Consider the following 15,144-nt stretch of genomic DNA (forward strand, 5'->3'; position numbering starts at 1 on the left):
CCAGGCTATCGCGTTGCATTGGTTTTCCATGGAGAGGATTGGTGACTATCTCCTTCAAGATGGCGGGCGTCTGCAGAGGTTGTAAGACACTCCGCCTAAGTTCAACCCTAAAAAAATGTTTTGGTCCTAACTTCATTACATCAAAATTCAAGTATACTATTCCTGCTGCCTTCATCTCTAGCGTCAGCTTTCTTGGGTATCGGTACTCGTCTGAAGATCGCATATCCGGAGGCATTCTGTGGCAGCGAGGTTCAAGACCTTTCAGATCAACGCACCGATCCACAACGTTCCACTTTCAGCATGGCAGGGAAGAACTCGACCAAACAAAACCAGGGACTGGGAAAATAAAGGCGAAACTCGAAAAAATGAAAGAAATGGTAAGTGGCCGGGGCTTAGTTCGGGACTTGCTAAATTGATGGACACGGAAATTCGAAATCGACAATCTTATCGATGCATACGAGGGGCCTTATGGCTTCGGGATGCGGGATATTTTGGTAAAAATTAACGGGATACGGGATATTTTGGGGAAAAAGTTCATGAGATATGGCATATTAATTAGTAAATAAACCCCTTCTGGCGCCTGGTATGTCGGCTGATAATGTCCACGGCTGAGATATTGTCCAAAAAATGAATATATAGCTGAGAAGTGAAACTTCAAGGGTAAATGTGAAATTTTGAGGACAATCTCTCAGCCAAGGACATTATCAGCCAACATACCAGCGAGCCAGAAAGGGGTTTATTTATTTTATAACCCTCCCATTAATTTTCTGCATATTTTGTCCACTTTTTTGTACTTATTGGAACAGCTTGGCGACCAGTCATTATCAGCGGAGTCCACGAAAAGAGTTTGTTTTTCTTCCATGAAAAATAATAAAGATGACAAGGTGAAATTCTAGAGCTGGATTTATTATTTTTAGCTTTGTTTCTTTTCAACAGAAACAGTCGCAGGGCAATTATCGACGCAGGCGGAGGTTTTTGCGTGATAACTGCCCAGTAATTTTGCACCACATGACGTAAAGTAGCCAATAGAATTGCGTGATATTTAAGTGTGGGTTATAAGATCAGATATCCCGGGATATCGAGTATGACAATTGTTAATTTTGCAACTGGAAGTAACAGGACACAGGATATTTCAGCAGAAAGTTAACGGGATGTGGGATACATGGAGGCCTCTTATATGACAGAACAGAATCGATTGATACAAAATCAGTTTAACTTTTTACATAGAACTTTTAAGCATTTAGCAGAATGTCCAGTTTTTAGGTTTTAAAACCAGATCACAGGCATAAACTGGCAGCTACTGAGGATGTAATTTTCTTTAGGGGTAGGAAGGTGGGCAGTGTGGGGGAGGGTTAATGAAAACACTAATATTTAAGCCTAAAAGCAGAGCTCCTGATTACAATAAATTAATGAGGCTTGAGCCTGAAATCCAGCCAAAAACCAGTACCTGGGCAGCAGTTGACTTCAAGAAAACATGTGACCTCAATGAGCTCTGTACTTGAGCCAGTAGTATGGTCACATGATACTGGTCAGCAAACACCTTGTCTTGAGAGGTGTCAATTGACCATAGCATGGATCAAAGATGCATGCTGTTAACCAAGGCTGCATGGCTCAGTCAGCCTATTAGCTGGAGTATGGCCACCATGTTGCATAACTTCATCATCATTGTGGAGCGTACGCGCCCACAAGTAATACTGCTAGCCATGCTAACCACGAGGAAAATCAATTCATGGGTTTCCTTTTCTTTCCTATATGAGTATGGTGCTTTGCTTGGTGGCCCTTTGGGCTGCCAGAGCTCCATGAAAATTCTAGTTGTAAGCCCCCTTCATGTTTATAGGTCCCCCCACCCCTGGATATAGATCCACCTATGCAAACAACAAAACTGATTCCGGTTTTAACCCCCCCCTTTCCTCTCCCCCCCCCCCCAATAGAAGCCTCTATTTACTTTTAGTGTTTTGATTTGTTAATATACCCCCTCCCCTCACTCAGTCACTCAAAGGTTTTAAGCCCCTCATTTATAAGCCCTCCCAAAACCCCCTATGAAGTTGTATAAACCTAGGGCTTACAACTGGAATTTTATGGTATTAATGTGGAAGGTACTAGACATGTCAGGAATAGATGCATGTGTACATACAAAGTTGAGTGCTTCTGTGACGAGTCAATCTTAATTTATGCTAATTTATGATGCACTTATTAGAATCATTAGTGGTACATGTAAGAGACATGTAATCAAAGCAGGTGACTATTTGAGCTATCCTAGGAAAGGTAGAAAAAAAATACTATCATGGGTGTGTTAGGTAGATACTTGACTTTAAACACCTTCCCAAACTGTGTGCAGCATGCTTGACTTCAACTAGTGACTTCAGCATTTTATGTTTTGAAGAAAGAAGACATTTTCACAATACCAAACCTGCTGTCGACTCTCAGAATACTGGCAGCACCAGTTCTTGGCTACCTGATAGTGACAGGGGACTATGCCAGCTCTATAGCTCTGTTTGGTGTCGCGGGTCTCACAGATATGGTAAGGTGCAACAGGACTTTCAATTGATAAACACCATATATTGTATTTGATTATAATAAACTACTCCCTAACCTAACCTTTTGTATGGAACGAGCTGGGCTCGGTTTGTACTGCCATGACCTCAGGCCAATATTCCCCAGTACAGCCCTTGTGCTTGTTTAGTAAGAGGTTAAAATGTTTTAGTTGGTGTGGTAAACTCGTCCAAAGGCTTGAGTAGACGAGAGATCAAAGTTTTCAACCTCCAGGCATGAAACTCCTGCCTAAGTTATATAAGAATTGGCAGGTATACATTTACCAGGCTACTCTGTCAACAGTTTTCAGCCATTTATTCTCCTAGGTGGAGAGAGGCAGTGTGCTAGAGAGATAAGTGCCTTGTTTGAACTCTACAACACGATGACCCCCACCGGCACTGAAACACAGGACTCTCATTCTAGAAGTCCAACTTAATGATCATTAGGCCGAATGGTTCTGTCATCTGCAGCATTGTGCCTACATGTATTCAGATTTTGCTAGGTCTTGTTGAATTAAATTATAACTTATGGTTACTTTTCTGTTCATGTTATAGCTTGATGGATTCATAGCAAGAAATTTTGCAAACCAGAAGTCAGTATTGGGGACAGTCTTAGATCCATTTGCTGACAAGATTTTGATGTCAGTGGTGACTGTCTCTCTTACCGTGGTGTCTCTCTTACCTGGTAAATATAGCTGCAATAGATGCTGGAATGATTACCAGTAGTGGTGTTACTGGTGGAAGCCTGAGATGACCAAAATAATTGAGGAATTTAAGAGAATAAAATTTATTTGATAGTGATTTTTTAGAACAATTTGTGGCTCTTTAGTGATGAGTGAGGTTATGTTAACATTATGGTGAATTAGAAAAACAAAGGGCACTTTCCATTCAATCAAAAATTCTGGAACTTTCAAAATGCTGGCAAATGTTATGAAAATTTATTGGAGAAGTTTCTGGAAAATTCCAAAAAATTATGGTAAAAGTTCTGAAATGCGAACTATTTGACTGAAAATTCCAGAAATCTTGGTAAGAAAGTCAAATGCAATGGAGATTTCCAGTAAGAAATTTCTGAAAATTTGGGTATACTTTGTGAGGTTGACCTTTCTATAGGAAATTCGGGAAAATTCTGTTCCAATCACCACTAGAAATTCAAACCAGAATTTTTGGTTGAATGGAAAGTGTCCCAGGTTACGCTGTAACGTTTTTGTTTTTCTGTAGTTGCTCTGACTGCATTGATTCTGAGCCGAGATGCTGTGCTGGTCAGCTGTGCATTCTACTTCAGATACAAGTCTCTTCCATCGCCAGTAAGTCTGGTTGATTGTGACAAATACAAAAAAATTAACTATTCAAACCAGAAGTATAACAGCTCTCATGAGCTTGCAATTCTATTTGTCATTATAGTGTCTGCAGCTGTTATTGTTTTGGGTCTAGAAGCACTGTTTCTATATTTTGTTTTTAATTATTGTTTCCTCAGAGGGTATCAAGCCATTTATGTGAGACCTTGCAAGCTGCAACCTGATTCATTAAAAGCCTACAGTAGTTAATTAACTGTTGAAACCATTTGCAAGCTTGGTAAAACTAAGCATGCAGCATATGTCTATCAAAGCCCTTCTTCCTTCTTGAGATGGGAAATTGAAAATTATGTGCTGCTAGTTGAATGGGAAGAACTTCGAAAGGCAACTTACAATCTATTTTCTTTGGTATAGTCATTTGTAAAATGTGTCTGGTTGGTTAAGTTAAGTAGTAAAGTGGTTTTTTATTTTGTTTGTACCAGACTGTATGTAGAGAATTTCGAACCACTGCTCAACAAAGCCAAGCAAATGCTAAACCTAGTAAGCTAAAGCTATAATAAGAAACTTTTGATAGTCAGCTGAACCTAATGTAAACAACAGAGTCTACTCTCCTGCTGTCTTGCTTACTTCTGTTACACTGAAATATAGTTTTGTTGGTAGGTGTTTGTGTTTTACACGTGTCCTAAATATATTTAATCTAATTTTTTGTTATGTACAGAAAACAATTTCCAGATATTTCGATTTTAACTTTCCCACAGTGGAACTACGACCAAATCTCCTTGGCAAGGTGAGTTGAAGTGAGCTGTTCTCATGTCTAGTTATGTCAGTGATTGATTGACATCAAAGTTCTTTTGTTGATAATCATCAGTACCAGGTTTATCCATGCAGGTGATGAAAAAAACGTTACTGATCACTATCACAAAAGGGCTTTTTCTGCTTTATGTATAGTTTTTTTTTTATCTAACTGTTGAGAACAATGATCAATACAAATGCGTAAACCTACACCACAATGCTGATTGGTGTTATGGGTAGTTCTATCTTCAATCTTTCAATCTTTTTTTTAGTTCCTCAATTTACATTTTAATTTACGGTTAGACTGATCTAATTACAAATGTAGTTGTAATAGTTTAGCTTTGCATGGTTGAGGTTCATGCTGTTTCAGCAAGAGAGAAGGAGAAAGCATGAAGTACACATGTGTGTGCTGTTTTTCTTTTATCAAGCTGAAGCCGGCACCTTGAGCTTTAACCAAGCAACAGGAAACCTCCGTAATACCTTTTGACATTATTGCGTGCACTTTAATGTACACTCTTTTTAGGACAGTCTTTCTGGAATTGACTGTACATAATTAGTGAGGAATGGTTGATGGCTGTAGGTGGACAAATTTTTTTACATACTATTTATATTTTGTTTTGTTTTAAGGCCAACACTGTTTTACAATTAGCTCTTGTTGGCTGTTCACTGGCAGCCCCTGTCTTTGGATTTGTGGATCATCCCCATTTACAATATCTTTGGTGGGTAACTTTCCTACCTTGTACATAACTTTACTGTTTGAACAATTAAGTGTTAGAACCCAAAGATACAGGATCAGATGGTCAAGCCCTAGCTGGGGTCCTTGTGTGTCCAGTTCTGTGACAATACACTTTACTGCATGGTACCTCTCTCTGGACAACCAGGAAGAGATTTCCAAAAATAGCTGTTATATTTTCTTACAACTTCTGTGGCTCACTTTCCTAAGAATGTTCAAGGTTGAAAAGATTTTCTGAAGATTTCCTCTTTTCCAACCTCAGACTGAGGGTTGAGTGTGAGGGGGTTGGGGTAAGGGGTCATTTGGGGAACAATTAAGAATAACACCGATAGAGGTGTTTGGGTAAAGCCATGGTATACCAGAATACCAGAATAACAATTCATTACCTTTTTGAAACCTAAAATGTTATCCAGTGTCAACTTTTTAAAAAAATTATCAACCTTATCTAAAGCACTGAAATAAAAAAAATTTAAAACACAAATCTTCCTTCCCCACCCCCAAAAAATGGCATGCAAAAGGGAAGATCTGCTTGCAGAAAAAAATACCCCCCTCGTACAAACTGCACAACCACCCTTAATTCTCCCTCATTCCACCCCCATTGCACTTCCCTCCTCTTCCGCAAGCAACCTAGATGGAAAATACACAACACTTGATTTTTTTAAAACTTTTTTTTTTGTATATGTATTTCAGGTACACAGTCGCCTGTTCAACTGTCATGTCCAGCATTAGTTATGTTATCAACTTCAAAGCCTCTGTAAAATATCTCAATAAATAAATTAATCAACTATTTTGAATTTCTAAGCGCTGTTTCTTTGATGATTGTTACCCCTTAGGTGTATTTTCCTTTGGAGACTTAATTACCAGTTTGAAAGTACAGCTTATTAGTAATAGCCATGGATGTTTTCGTCTAAGATATTTTTTTGGGAGGAAAAGGGGTGGGGTTTTACTTTCGCGAAGCAGGTCTTAGTGGTAGGAAATTTTAAAGCAATTGTTGTCTGTCTTCGCTTGCACCCGATCGCCTTCACCCAAACGATACGGCCGGGTTTTGAGTAATCTTCACTAAAAGAACCGTTTCAGAAGTCTCCGTTTAAATTAAAACGAGCAGCGTTTTCCAAATTTCCAGAATGAACATGTCAAGAAAATTTGCGTTGTGAAACGAAAATGTGTTAGGGCCAACATAACCTTTTGTACTGGCTTTCACAACTTGCAGGAAGGAATTTCTGTTAAGTGCTCAAACTTATTTTATTCTCCGTATGCAAATTCAAAGTTTGAAGAAGAAAGACATAGTGGAAAATGCTTTCACATGGAATCACCCGCACTGGAGCGAGGAAATTACCCATTGTCCTTTTTGTAAAACCTACCGATTGAGTAACCACACGCATGCACGAAGAGATAGGAGATAAGACAACGAATTACAATTTTTGTTCAATGGTGTGGAAACTAACTTAATACCGCGTATATTACCATATTGATAAGTGAATTTTATAAGCTACTGGCGTGTAATCCTGGGAAACGGCTCTGAGGCAACGCAAAGAAGGAAAGAAGAATGGTTTTACTCCCAGATTTCATCAACGTGTGTGTTTTGTCTCTCGCTCTCTTCACCTCGATACTTACCGCCGAAGAACCCAAGTCAGCTCTACACGATGCCAAGGTCACCCACGATAGAGAGTAAGTGAATTTATATTAGTCTGATGGTCTGTTTGATGTGCAGGTTTTTTTTAACAACAGCTCAAAGACGAATGCTTTGAGAATCATGTCGGTTTTTGGATCGTTAACGGCACCTTATCAGAATCATGGAGGCCAAAACTGTAACATAGCTGTCAGCTTGCATCGTTTTCGCTGGGTGGTAACCGATTGTCGATCGAAGAGAAGAATATACAAAATAAAAATAAAATTTATTCGAATTCAAGCATAGTTCCCTGTTTATTGAATCGAACGGCGCCAAGCTTGAGGTTTTTGACAGACCCCAGGCGAAATAAAAGGGAGTTTTGCCTTGGATGTCCTATTCTACAGCTGCTGTAACTGAGATCAAGGCCTAACTCGAACGCTTAATATAAGCAACTGGAACAAAATTTTTAAAACCGTTGCTCATTCTAACTATTTACTCTGATGAACTTTTATGAAGTAGGCAACTTTAAGCCAGTAAAATTGCACTTAACATACAGAATACTCCTTTCTACTTACATTTGAGGAGATACATATATATTTTTGTTATTATTCAAAACTACAGTAAAGTGCACCTGCCTGCCTTGTAATTTGACAACATATTGCCAACAGCATGACAGGCGAGGCGTGAAGTGAGAAGCGCGAAACGTGTAACGAGATACGGGAAGTGCGAGCCACGCGCGCGTGAAGAGAAAGTTAAAATGTGAGCTGCTGAAAAGGCTTATTATTAAGATAATACTTTAAGGCTTATTTTAATCGAGGAGGCAAGCTAGTGAATTTAAATAGCTGATGAGATAAAAGTAAGATAAGGTGGTCAACACTTCTGAATCTCAAGTCTATTAAATTAAGTAAAAGAAATCCGTATATTTTCTTGGTCAAAATGCGATAGATTTGTTATTGTTTTATTTCCCTCTGTGCTGAAAATTTCAATGGGAAACAATTAAGAGGGCACTCGAAAGAAATCCTCTTCAAAATTGCCGTCTTTACCTGAAAAACAAGTTCTCCTTTAGAAATTTCGCCCAGGATTTGAAAATTAGCAAGGTGAATGTGTGGGGCCGAGGTGTTGCGAAGTCACACCAATTATGGGAGAGAGCGTTTTTCTGCCGAATTAACAACCCGTTATGTCAACCATAGGACGTTTGACAATTGTACAAGTTGACTGTATAGTGACTAACTCTTCAATCAACACTTTATGTTATTTATTTCTTTTAGTCACATCAAAGAGCATCTTAAAGACGAGATAGACTTGACAGAAGACCAAATGAGCGATGAAGACCTGATGTTTCACTACTTCAGGCTCCACGATTACGACGGCAACAGAAAACTGGACGGCCTTGAAATCATGCACGCTTTAAGCCACTATCAGAACGAATCAGGAGTAACTGACAAGGAATCCACTTCAGAAGAGGAGAATGCGAAAACGGTGGATCAGATTTTAAGCATGGATGACTTAGATTCTGATGGATATATCGACTATCCTGAATATGTTGCAGCAAACAAGAAACACGACGAATTAACGAAGACTGATTCGGCACCGAAACCTGAGTGATTATTGTGCGTGACTTGAATATCATTCTGGTTCACGTGTGTTTAGGACGAGACTAGACCACTCCCTGAACCTTCCCTCCCCGCCTGGTTTCAACCCCATTTAGAACGATCTCTTTGCCGACGTCATTGTTTACATTTTTCCTCTTTAACGTACGACTGGCATCACGCCAGACGCAAATGGACTACAAACATTTAAAGAGCTTGTGACTTTTTGGGTGTAACATTCGAGGAGAAATCGGCTTTCAAAAAACTGGGAAATTGCTGGGCGGCAAAAGCGCTGATGAGCTCATACTGATTCTTTGTTACATTTTGAGTTTTCAAACCGCGTTGCACAAAAAGTATTCAATACATCGGGATCAAATTCCTTGGCACAGTTAATCGTGCTGTGCCCTTTCAGTATTCAGAACTAATGTTTTTGTAGCTTCATCAGAAACTGTATCGTTCGTGCTAATGAGGCAAATATCTCTTTTATTGTCTCTTTGCAGCGTGGGGATGGGAGAATTCAGGGTCTAGACTAAAGTGACAGGTGTGCATTTGAAATAATCGTAATAAAAAATCTCTCAACGTGTTTGCTTGACAACGTGTTTGTTTGATGGCAAAGCATGCCAGACACATTGTGAGGTATAAAAGTAAGTCCTGTAAATAAACTAGTGAAATCTCAGTGAAGAAAGCTTGAAATTAGCGGAATGGATCACAAGTAAAATTTGAGCTTGCGTTGTGTCTGTATTGAGTAACTTACTAGAAATATGAGGGGGTATGAGTACGAGACTGGTCAGTATGATGTCACTGTTACCTTGGTAATGCCCCAAGCCGGATTCTTTTGTCGCTGCTTAGTTCGGGACTTGTTACAATCTCGTTCCCGAAAGAATAATTGATAATAAGGAATATGCGAAAAAACTCAGTAAAATAATCGACTTTTGCCTTTCCAGCGGCCTTTCACGTAGGGGCCAAACCACCCCCCACATGTTTCGTCAGTTCTTGGGTATTGCACATTATTTCGCATTACTTAAAAAGTATTGACTCTTTCTACACCAAACTTGGCAGATGAGCAGGAGACCTATTACAAAATATGGGGTCCCCCCCCTTGAGCAAAATCCCCAAATTGGAGCCGTAATTTTGTTCCAGAAAATGCAGCTGTGTTGCACATGTGATATGCCAGATGACTAAAGCACAAATAAAGAAGAAAATCGGAACAAAAAAATTATCCCTCTAGTGTTATGGCGTTAAAATTAGTTTTGTTACGTCATAACCTGTGACGTCACCCGTTTTTTTACTGTTAATACCATCCTAACAAAGCCGAAAATCAAATTTCTAAAACCATGCGATTTTTGAAAACATCAAGCTTTCTATTTTTCTAGATTATTAGCCTTCCTAGAAAAAAACTGAAAAAAATAAACCAGAGAGACTGACTTAAGAAGGACAGTATGGTTAAGCAAATTCCGGGGGGGACAACAAAAAAAATATTTAATTTATCATATCTCAAAAAATAATCATCATAGCAAAAAACGGTTTCCGGCATTTTACTCCTCAAGTCAAGGCCTTTCCGATGACATAATCTTTACATCAGATTTTATAAAAAAATTATAGCACGTTTTGGTGACGTCATCAATTATGACGTCATAACCTAACATTTTGTCACAACTTCTAAATTAAAATAAACTGGAGAACAAAGAAAGCTCATCTGCCAAAATTGGTTCAGAAATATATAAACCAAGCAAATATAGCCCTCACGAAACATTAGGGGGGTGGTTTGGCCCCTACGTGTTTATTTGAGTCATGTGAAGTAAGAGCTCAGTTCACGTTTATAGCGCGAATCATACAGCGCACTTTTATATGAATGCCTGTAATTTTATTGACAAAGATTGCTTGATCAAAAGAGATGCATGATGGATTATTGAAAAGAAGGGCAATCCAAGGGAAATGGGGTCTTATTCGAAGTAACGGAGAGTCTTTCAAAATAGCCGAGTTCGAATGAGTCCAAATCCGAATCAGTCCAATTTCCCGACTTTTAATCCGATGACCCTCGAAAATCCGGCGGAAGTCCTTGGCTGATCTCATGAGCTCTTTTGTCATCTTCGGAATTCTTGGAAAGTTCTTGGGCAATATTCAGAATAATTTTGCCTTCCCATGAACGAAATTAACAAACAATACGCACACAACCATCGGTTAACCAATCAGAATACAGTAATTTTCCGATATAAGGAGATACGCTGTCCAGAAGACGTTTACGTTTTTGAAGGAGAAAGTATTTTTGAGGACGTGTTTATCGGAGATCGAAGAAGCTATAAGCCCAGCCGCGAACCAACCGCCTCTCCCCGAATGCAAATTTATAAAGGGGAAACACGTTTCACATGGCGACCACACTGAAGCGAAGGAATTGCCCATTGTTTTTGTAGAACCTACCAATTAAGCTATCATACGTTTACACAAAGGGATCAGACAAAGAATATACAATTGAGCTTTATTTCATAGAAGAATTTCACAACAGCGCAAAGAAGGAAACAACCAGAACAACGTACGAGATGGTTTTCTTTCAAGACTTCGTCAGTGTGTTGATTTTGTTACTTGTTCTTTTCTCCATTGCACATGCTCATGGAGATCACGACTCGGCCATGCACGAGTCTGCGCACAGCAAAGAGTAAGTGGTTTATATCTTCCCTTAACTTGAACACGGAACTTGACCATGTCAAAGAAAATCTAATTTCAACACGATAAGTTTTTACGAAATGATTAGTCTTTCAGTGAAACTAGTACGCCATTTAGGCATCAATGTTTGCCCAAGAAATGCAGGGTACATCTGTCCAAAATTATATTGTACAAAGCAGAGATGTGTATGGTTTTATATTATTTGCTTGAAATATGGTAAACAGCAGATGCTCTGCAATTTGTTCGTATCTTTGTAGTTTACGTGATATTAGTCTCTGGTCTGTATTCAGATCCCGCCAAAAGGTCCAGCAAAGTAGAAACGACTCACAAAAATTAAAGCTTTCAACGAGTAAAACAATGCTGAATTAATACATTATTATTTCAATTTTATTTACCTGTAAACCATTTATAAACCTGGAGGGGGGGGGGGGGGGTGGGTATTAATTACGAACGCGTGGCATCTTAAGGAGCCCAGTCACGGTTTGCGCATATTGAAAAGTTTAGCCTCAATTGGTCGTTTGTAATCGGTGTTAATCTTCTCCATCCTTAGCCATCTTTGTTCCTTTATGGTTTATCATTATCTCTTCGGTGTTTTTCTATCTTATAATTACAAAACTGTTATTTTCAGGTTTCCTCCCATTTAAAGGTACTTTTGTATGTGGCCAAAATAAATCAAAATACCGTGACTGAGCCCCTTTAATTTTTCCGACAGTTCGCATTAATACCACGAGGTTGTAACGCGCAATGCAGTTGAGTTGTAAATCTGCAAGCTAGTTTTTCTTCAGAAATTCTACACTGAAATATCAAAACAGTCCTCCAGGGTCGAATTATTGCAAAACTCGCCGCAAATTTTCACCGTGGAAGAGGAGCTCTCCAAAAAATTCCGTTATTTATTTGTGGTCTATGCTTCCACTTCGGGACAAATTTCGGACAAAAATCTCAGACACTCTGCTGAAACATAGCTAGTGTAAATTGAGGCCTACAAAATACCTTTTGGACTAAAACAAAATCTGTGATAATGATAGTTTTACTGCAACCTCAAGGTTTTACAAATACACCGATATGAAAATAAGAAAAATTTTATGCAGCCGTTTTGTATATCTCAAGCATGTGTCTCAACTAAAGTTCGCTCCATAAAGGAAACTAGCGGCTGTAGGCTATTTAACAGTTTTATACTGTACTGTAAGTATTTTCGACTCTTAAAATTTCGGACGCTTACAAAATTTGGATGGTTTTATTTTCGGACACTTTTTTGTGCGAAATTAAAATCGTTCGAAAGTTTTTGCAACTGAGTAATGTAGTCAGTCTTTTTCTTAGTAATTTTTATTGCTCACTTCTAGACATATCAAAGAACATCTTAAAGACGAAGCGGAAGTCAATTTAGACGAAATGAGTGACGAAGAATTTCATTTCTACTACTTCACACTTCACGATCATGACCAGAACAAAAAACTGGACGGTCTTGAAATTCTTTATGCCATGAATGATCACCCAAATGGAACGGATGGAAATCCTTCATATCTGACAGAAGAGCAGGGCGTGGAATTGGTGGATAAAGTCTTGGAAAGAATGGACCAAAATTCTGATGGATATATCGACTATCCGGAATATACAAAATCACTGACACGGCATCATGTGCACGAGAATCCTCAGTGATTACCGTAACGGCACCCGTGTGCCTTTTGTGTCACGTCTTGAGTTTCCGTCATTACTTTCGTCATTACTTTCGTCATTACTTCCCAGCATGCGCTTTAGTTAGTTTTAGTGGTTTCGACCACGCGGTGCCCTTGTAGCCCGGAAAGGCGTAAGTTTTCTGTCGTTTCTCGCATTGTATTTTTCCTCTTTTTGTTCTCTACCACTCACAGCGTTATGTTATTTCAGTTTTGACAGTTTTACTCTGGAAATAAAGTTGTTCAAGCCACATGGGCCTTTGTTGCTTCTTTTACGAGCACCCGCGCCGGTACAATTACCTACTGCCAATGACATTATTCTCGTACGTCCTAAGAGCTTGGTCGGTGAAACGGGTACCACTGGAAACGAGAATGTATAGGGAATGCATGCGCATTTGAAAACATTGTATCTTATCTGTTAAACCACCAATGCGCTGGTAAATAATAAAATGGGTTTTTCCTGAACATGAATTTTCCTTGTTACTGCTACCGGCTTGACATAAACACCGAGTCAGTACTCACCTCAGTTGAAAAATTAGTGTTCCCAAAGGGAATTGTTGATTTGCTTGAACTGGAAAAGCTTTCTACTTAATATCAAGGGAAGAAAAAAGGTAAGAGGGCTTATTCATATGCACTTAGGAGCACAAGGATTGATTTGATGCTTGTATTGAAGCAATATATCAAACTCGAAAGACCGTGTTTGAACACATTTCCAAACTGACCGAGAAGAGAGCACGCGCAACGGAGCATTTTTAACGAATTTCGAGGTGTTTGGAAACATGGTCAAACACTGTCTTGAGTGTTTGATATATCTTTTCTATCGAAACTAAAAGCCTGAGTAAGATGAAAATGGAGAAATAAATGGTAAAAATCTAAATGGTATTTAAGTTAAGATCGGATATCCAAACGCTGTCACGGTCCTTGATGAATAATCAAACCTATTTCAAAGGACTATGATACCCAAAGGTATACCCTTTTGGTACCCAGGTTTTCTTCGGATAAGGTACCACAAGAGAAAATGACCATGCTCATTTCCCGCATGTTTTCGTGGGGGATTTGTGGGAGATGAAAATGCTTGTAAATCTGCTGAACAAAATCAACCTTATCAGGTTAGCTGATACTATAGCTACTGTCCTGCAGCGTCTACACTGCGTCCAGGAACTGCAGCGCCGGAGAAGTTAGAAAATGCAGCTTTATTTGTACAATTAGGTCTACCGTCCACACTAATCCGTCACGAAACAGGCGGAGCTTTTCGTTTTCGTGTGAACGGAAAACATTTAAGGTTCCGCCCACACGTATCCGGATATTTTTGAATCCGCAACTTTTTCATTTCGGATTCAAAAATTTCCCCGTCCACACGTAGCGTATTCAAATCAAATTCGCCTGTCCACACACATCCGATGGCATCCGGATTCACGCTGGAGAAACTAGGCCTACACGTTGTGCAGCTTTGTGCCGCCATATTGGTTTATTGTTCGGTAGGAGATTGGACACAATTTTGTTACGTCATCGGATTCGAAAACAGCCGGATTCACCTTCCACATGTTATCGGATTCGTTGCGGATTTATTTTTTCCACTTTGGAGAGCGGATTCGAAAATATCCGAATTCGTGTGGGCTGAAGCCGTATCCGGAAAGAAAACGTTGCGGATTAACAAATATCCGGATACGTGTGGATGGGGCCTAAAAAACGGAGCTTTTCGAAAACGATGGCGTCACGGTAATCATGTGATTCATGTGACTGAGTTTTCCTTAAACACGAATCCAAAATGACCGTTGATCGTTGCGTTTTTCAATTCCTCCGACCTTCACTTCAGCGATGCGTCTTCAGAGTGTATCCTCCGTTTTCAAATATAATTTTTCCGGCGTAGGGCGAACGGGGCCAAATCAAACCCCCAGGGATTTTCGAAGCTGGGTTTGATCTAAAATAACTTGTAAACCAACAGAAGACTTGTTAACAAGACTTAGGGTGCGTTCCTTTGGGGTGATCTGGATCAGGATAAGTGATCCAAGATCACTCGGATCATGGTGCATCAAAGGAACCTGTGAATCCGCTCTGGTCACGGATTCATCGGTTCCTTTGATGTACCATGATCTGAGTGATCTTGGATCACTGATCCTGATCCAGATCACCCCATAGGAACGGACCCTTAGTTCCTGGAACCCCCACCCTGAATTTCGGAAATTGTGTAATTTTCGGGCAAAATTCTCATGACTCGGACAATGTCAGCACTTGGGAGAAAACATTCCAAAAAGTTTCAAGGTTTA

The 15,144-nt window shown here is 39.4% G+C and overlaps 3 protein-coding genes across 4 annotated transcripts; all 3 read left to right on the plus strand.

Annotated features, from left to right (window-relative positions):
• Nucleotides 1–36: 36 nt before the first annotated feature.
• LOC110065000 (cardiolipin synthase (CMP-forming)-like) lies at nucleotides 37–6,149 on the plus strand. Of its 2 annotated transcripts, XM_089291815.1 has the most exons (8): nucleotides 37–377; nucleotides 807–884; nucleotides 2,384–2,521; nucleotides 3,087–3,216; nucleotides 3,750–3,835; nucleotides 4,542–4,610; nucleotides 5,243–5,334; nucleotides 6,039–6,149. In XM_089291815.1, the coding sequence occupies exons 1-8, from the start codon at nucleotides 60–62 to the stop codon at nucleotides 6,121–6,123; spliced, it is 996 nt and encodes a 331-aa protein (XP_089147941.1). In that variant the 5' UTR covers nucleotides 37–59; the 3' UTR covers nucleotides 6,124–6,149. The 2 variants fall into 2 exon arrangements, with proteins under 2 accessions (XP_089147941.1, XP_089147942.1); XM_089291816.1 differs by lacking the exon at nucleotides 807–884.
• Nucleotides 6,150–6,228: 79 nt separating this feature from the next.
• Nucleotides 6,229–9,279, plus strand: LOC110064957 (multiple coagulation factor deficiency protein 2 homolog). The gene is made up of 2 exons (XM_020772063.2): nucleotides 6,229–7,016; nucleotides 8,226–9,279. Exons 1-2 carry the CDS (start codon nucleotides 6,895–6,897, stop codon nucleotides 8,560–8,562), a joined length of 459 nt encoding a protein of 152 aa, XP_020627722.1. The 5' UTR covers nucleotides 6,229–6,894; the 3' UTR covers nucleotides 8,563–9,279.
• Nucleotides 9,280–10,801: 1,522 nt separating this feature from the next.
• On the plus strand, nucleotides 10,802–13,128 carry LOC110064972 (multiple coagulation factor deficiency protein 2 homolog). The gene is made up of 2 exons (XM_020772074.2): nucleotides 10,802–11,199; nucleotides 12,548–13,128. The coding sequence occupies exons 1-2, from the start codon at nucleotides 11,084–11,086 to the stop codon at nucleotides 12,861–12,863; spliced, it is 432 nt and encodes a 143-aa protein (XP_020627733.1). The 5' UTR covers nucleotides 10,802–11,083; the 3' UTR covers nucleotides 12,864–13,128.
• Nucleotides 13,129–15,144: the final 2,016 nt, after the last annotated feature.

Source organism: Orbicella faveolata, unplaced genomic scaffold, assembly GCF_042242905.1.
Source record: "Orbicella faveolata isolate gen_17 unplaced genomic scaffold, um_ofav_v1 contig_24, whole genome shotgun sequence".
Taxonomy (NCBI): domain Eukaryota; kingdom Metazoa; phylum Cnidaria; class Anthozoa; order Scleractinia; family Merulinidae; genus Orbicella; species Orbicella faveolata.